This window comes from Sorghum bicolor, chromosome 7 (assembly GCF_000003195.3).
Source record: "Sorghum bicolor cultivar BTx623 chromosome 7, Sorghum_bicolor_NCBIv3, whole genome shotgun sequence".
Lineage (NCBI taxonomy): Eukaryota > Viridiplantae > Streptophyta > Magnoliopsida > Poales > Poaceae > Sorghum > Sorghum bicolor.
In genome coordinates, this window is record NC_012876.2 from 12,932,646 (window position 1) to 12,938,414 (window position 5,769).

The following is a 5,769-nucleotide window of genomic DNA, read 5'->3' on the forward strand; positions in this document are numbered from 1 at the left end:
AACATTGTTAGGCCTCAATTCACAGTCAAGACTGGTTAGTAAAGGGCTTATGCATGATATACACCTTCACATAAACAAATCTATCCTTGCCCTTGATTTCCATTTCTTTGACATTCAAGACTTTGATGTCTTGATTGGGCATCCCCTAGAGAATTTCTTCGAAGAATCATCAAAACCAGGGGAGTTAGATTTAAGTTGGGGAGAAATAACTTCACTATCCCTATCACTCGAGTCAAAAACTTGGTGGTAGAATCTCTACCCACTTATGATCTGCCCAAGGAGGTTATGTCTGTTTATCCTTTCGACTCTTCTGAGTCGTCTTCAGAAAAAGATGCTAAACACTTCATAAAAGAAGAGGATGACCTAGGAGAAACCATAGACCTTCCCAAAGAGGAAGTACCGGCGAAACCTCCAATTGAGCTTAAACCGGTACACAACGTCGCTCGCCGTATTGATTAATTTCCTGGACACTCAACCGCGGGGGCAAACTCGTCCCACACCCAGGAAACGAACTCCTTTGCGAAAGATCTCTAAGGCTTGTTTAGTTTCCACCCAAAAAACTTTTTGCCCCATCGCTATATATAATTATATGTATTTTGTGAGACGAATCTTTTAAGCTTAATTAATCTATGATTTGATACTAATTGCTATAGTTATAAATATACTATATTACCCAAAAACTTTTTTTTCACGAACTAAACAAGGCCTAAGAAGCTTCATAACGAACTCTTTTAAGGCCCTGTTTAGTTTCTCACCCAAAAGCTTTTCACCCATCTCATCAAATCTTTAGACATATGTATGGAGCAATAGATATAGACGATAAAAACTAATTGCATGGTTCGGTTGTAAATTATAAGACGAATTTTTAAGCTTAATTAGTCTATAATTAGGCATAATTACTAAGTAACCCACATGTGCTAACGATGTATTAATTAGACATAATACATTTGTCTCGCGGTTTCTCGACGAGTTATATAATTTGTTTTTTATTAGTATCCGAAACCTTCTTTTGACATCCTTCCGATATATCTAATATGTTACTAAAAAAATTTCTTTTCGCGAACTAAACAAGGCCTAAGGGATGGAGTGAGTAAAACATTTTGACCATTCTTCCTTAAAATCAGACACAAATCTTTGGTCTTGTTTAGTTCGTGTACTGTAGCACATTTATTATTATAGCATTTAGTATCTAATCATGAACTAACTATGTTGAAAAATTGGTCTCCTAGAATAGTATAAGTAAACTGTATAATTAATTATTTTTTATTTATATTTAATATTTGATATATGTATGTAAATATTCGATGGGGCTGAGGGGGAAAGTTTTTGGTAGGCTCGGCCCGGCCTGCAACTCGCTGAGGTCAACCCAATTTGAAGCTCCGCCGTCGACTGGACCGGTGGTGGAGATTGCAGTCTTGCAGAAGGAAGACCAATCATCAGACGAGATCCCCACACCAATAGATCTCTTCCGCGTCACATCGCACGGCAATGCCATCCGCCGACGCCGGCGACACGATGCCCGCGCAGGCGCCGGAAACAAGGGCGGTCATCTCGCACGTCATCTTCGACATGGACGGCCTCCTCCTCGGTATCTTTTCTCCCTCCCCTTCTCCGTTTGCTTCCCTTCACTGTTTCTTGGCCACCAGATGCAGATGGGCTCCGGATGATGTTCTTCTCCCAATCTCACGATGGTTTCTCCATTGCGTGCCGGTGCAGATACGGAGGGGTTCTACACGACGATGCAGGAGAAGATCTTGGAGAGGTATGGCAAGGTGTTCGACTGGTCCGTGAAGGCCAAGATGATGGGCAAGACCACGGCCGAGTCCACGCGCATCTTGTTTGAGGAATTCGACCTCTCCCGCCTGCTCACCCCGGAGCAGTTCCTCGAGGAGCGCGAGATCATGCTCCAGATGCTCCTGCCCACCTGCGTTGCCATGCCAGGTGAGCAAGATGTCTCTGCTTCTGCGACAACTACATCACTATTTTGACATGATTGCATGACTGAGTACACTGTCATCGTAATTTGTTTGGCCTGTACAATTGTGAGAGAGAGAACGTCATGAATTACAGTAGTAGGAAGGATTTTTCTTTTTGAATTTATAGTATGCAAATGCCACACTTTAGTACTGTCCTAGAGCGAGAGAGCCACATTTCCACTTCATTCACTATTGTTCCTATTCGTTGGTGTCATTTGTGGGCACACTCGAATTTGGACGTGGGGTGTTACACTTACACTACCAGTTAAAAGGTAGGAGTACAAACCAATTTGTTTGCACTACTGTTTTTTTTATTTAAACAGTTGAATTGCCTTCTGGCTGCTTGTTATTTGGAGTGAGAATGTCCCTAGTGTGTAGCATGGTGAATTAGATATGTACTTATATAGGTTGTTTACACTGCCTGATAGATGAATTGTTTCCTGCAGGTGTGGAACGCTTGATCCATCTTCTCCATACAAATGGAATACCTATAGCTGTTGCAACTGGGTAATTTCCTGGCATCTTATGATCCATCTAGTCTTAATTTTCAACAGTCCTTTCTTGAATGCTCATACTGCTTTTTACTTAACAAGTTAGAATCCCATGAGTGATCTTGTTTGCTGTGCCTTTACAGAACCCATAAACATCACTTTGCATTAAAGACACAAAACCACCAGGACATATTTTCCCTGATGCATCATATTGTCACAGGGGATGATCCAGAAGTGAAGGCGGGGAAGCCATCTCCTGATATTTTCCTTGCTGCTATGAGGAGATTTGAGGTATTGGAACGACCATGCATATAGGAACAAAATTAATTGCTACTACTTGTTAGAATGCTGCATCCTTTCTCCCCTGATGCCATCGCATTATCTTCAGGGTAATGTAGAACCCAGTAATTGCTTGGTATTTGAAGATGCACCATTGGGTGTGGCAGCAGCCAAAACTTCAGGAATGTAAGCGATTTTTGTATTGGTTTTTTTGGCACCCTTTGATAGCAAACTTACATTTTTTTTTTATCTTTTTGTAGGCACGTGGTGATGGTCCCAGATTCAAGGCTAGATGTTTCACATCACAAAGGAGCTGACCAAGTTCTCACTTCACTATTGGAATTCAATCCTAGCGAATGGGGCCTGCCACCTTTTATGGATTAGATTATTTTTTCAGAGTCATCAAATATGTTTCCCAGACACACAGGTCCTAGAACCACACACAGTACACGTCATAAATTTCATATTCATATTAGAGAAGTGTTTATGTTGCATATAGTTAATTAGAAATTTGAACAGAAAGAAAAGGAACACTCCTGGTTTTGCCTAGTAATATACTGGTCTAGCTAGACATTTGTGCTGCTACTGCAGTTTACATTATTTTTAAGAATCATCCTTCATATATGGATTTTATTAACTGAAATTTCAATTGATGTTGGAACTAGTGCCAACATTTTGAATTTTCTATCTGCTTGTCAGAAAATATTATGACTCTCCATAAGTAGATATTTCCATTGCTGAAATTTACTATACTTATGTGGTCATCATTTTAATATGGTTCTGTTTATGTACTATGAAAAAACTGCTATAGAGATTTCTGTATTTGTTTAAGTTAAAGGAAATGTTTAGTGCGTGTTTGTTGTGGCGTGAGCAATGCTCCTTTCATATTCTGGATGAGGACGGAACCTTTTCAATCTATCATTGTTTTATTAGACATGTTCTCATCTGGTGTGGCGGATACTAAAGTAGTCTCATCAACCATGTAATGTCAAAAGATGAAAAATAATGCGAATGTACCACACTATTTGTCTTAAGTATATGCCATGTTTCAGTGAGTGGATAGTTTTGGTTATTTTCTGCAGACGTTACCAAAAAATGCATTGATGGTTTTTACTATCCCCATTAGAATGCCAATGGTGTTAATTAATCTAACAATGAATATACCTTAAAGCCAGTGGTGCTACTATCCCCATTAGAATGCCAAGCTACAGCAACCAGAATCTAACTACGCCTCCCATCACGGACATATCTTGTCATTCCTTGCTCAAGTTGAATCTTCTTCCCGCTTAGACGATTCACCATCTTGAAGACTAATTAAGCTCAAAAGATTAGTCTCACAAATTATTCTATATAACTATGTTTTTAGTTTTGTAAATAGTATAGATTTAGTACTTCATGTATCATGTATGTGTTCAAATATTTAATATGATAGGAGTTAAAAAAAAGTTAGTAGAAGCCTAAACCGGCCAAACGACGATAGCAGAAGAGAAAGCAAATATCAAAAGGCTAGCAGAAGCCAAGCTACAACAACCAAAATCTAACTACGCCTCCCATCACGGATATATCTTGTCATTCCTTGCTCAAGTTGAATCTTCTTCCTGCTCAAACGATTCACCATCTTGAAGTAGTATCATGTTCACTTGCCAGTGTGGGCAGCCAAAATATCAGATCCATTTCTGCATAAAGTCCTGACTAATAAATCATAAGCGCACATGCATGACAAGTTATCTCAAGGGGATTATTGATAAGCTTTTTCTCAAAACATTCTTTATTCCTCCTCTTCTAAATTGCCCAACAAATGGCTGCAACACCCCAAGGGTGATATTTTTTACCAAATGGAAGCTAAATTTCACACCACTGCCAACATTATTGTAAACTCATAGGTATGTTAGAGGCGCTATAATAGCAATTATCTCTTTTGGAACCACTGGACCCTGAAAGAATAAATGGAATATAGTTTCAATACAATCACAAAAAACACAACTAGGATCACCTTGTCTCGTTTCCTTAAGTTTTCTTTAGTCAAAATAACCTTGTCTCATTTCCTTAAGTTTTCTTTAGGATCGTTTCCTTAAGCTTTCTTGAGTTTCCTTAAGTTTTTTGAGACAAGTTTTCTTAAGTTTTTTTTACTAAAGAAAACTTAAGGAAACACAACTAGGCCAACATAGGCTAGATAGCTCGAGCCCACAAACAATCTAGAAATAGATACAAAGTGGAAAGAGGTCTAAGTGATACAGTCAGATTCAATGTTCATTCTTCGCCCAAATATCTAAAAAACGCATCCTGAAAGACCCATTGGAGAAATGCACATTGAGGTGTCCTAGGATAGCAAGGCCATCTAGAAGTTAAGAATGGCTAAAAATCTCATCAAGAAAAGTGATAGACAATAAGGGTGTCAGGAAGAGCTTCATGTAGAAGATACAAAATATAGTGTGATTTTGAGCATTGGATAGATAGATCTCACAATCGGCCATGATTCACTCACATAAATAGTGGGGTGATCTTGTTTTAGTACAAAATTTATTCCATGGGTGATGCTCAGTAGAGAATTTTGTAAACGCATAAAATATATCATTATATATTTTATCTGAAAGTATTGCACGATATCGTTATTTATTTTATAATTATTTGTTTTGTCGTTACTTTCATCGCTCAGCTTTGGCCTGTGGCGATGTCCACTGCCATCTTAAATGATGATGCAACGCCACCCTTAGAGCATCACAATGCAGAGTCTAAAGTTATTCATTACCTCGAACAATGTGGACTTAGAGTCTAAATAAGATTTGAAGTCTTATTTTTTTCTACCTCTTTCTTCAATAAATATGCTGCCACATCAGCAAAATACCATAAATAATATGTAATCAATTGTCTTAGACTCTGTAATAGAGTCTTGCATTGCGCGTTCGCAAAAAAAAAAGTCTTGCATTGTGAGTGCCCTTATACATTAGTACCAAATATTTAGAGACACCGAATTTTTTTGTGGACTCGGTGCACCCTTAATCCACGGTGAGGTGGGTTAAATA

At 38.6% G+C, this 5,769-nt stretch overlaps 1 protein-coding gene across 1 annotated transcript; it reads left to right on the forward strand.

Moving 5' to 3' along the window:
- On the forward strand, positions 1,351 to 3,433 carry LOC8073254 ((DL)-glycerol-3-phosphatase 2). Its single transcript, XM_002444064.2, has 6 exons — positions 1,351 to 1,588; positions 1,717 to 1,941; positions 2,423 to 2,483; positions 2,611 to 2,758; positions 2,856 to 2,932; positions 3,007 to 3,433. Exons 1-6 carry the CDS (start codon positions 1,489 to 1,491, stop codon positions 3,128 to 3,130), a joined length of 735 nt encoding a protein of 244 aa, XP_002444109.1. The 5' UTR covers positions 1,351 to 1,488; the 3' UTR covers positions 3,131 to 3,433.

Bases quoted from the DNA above. Each gene is read 5' to 3' on its own strand.
- LOC8073254 (XM_002444064.2), top strand. From the start codon at position 1,489: ATGCCATCCGCCGACGCCGGCGACACGATGCCCGCGCAGGCGCCGGAA. The intron at 2,484-2,610 runs GTAATTTCCTGG...GTGCCTTTACAG, and splicing joins CCTATAGCTGTTGCAACTGG to AACCCATAAACATCACTTTG. The intron at 2,933-3,006 runs GTAAGCGATTTT...ATCTTTTTGTAG, and splicing joins GCAGCCAAAACTTCAGGAAT to GCACGTGGTGATGGTCCCAG.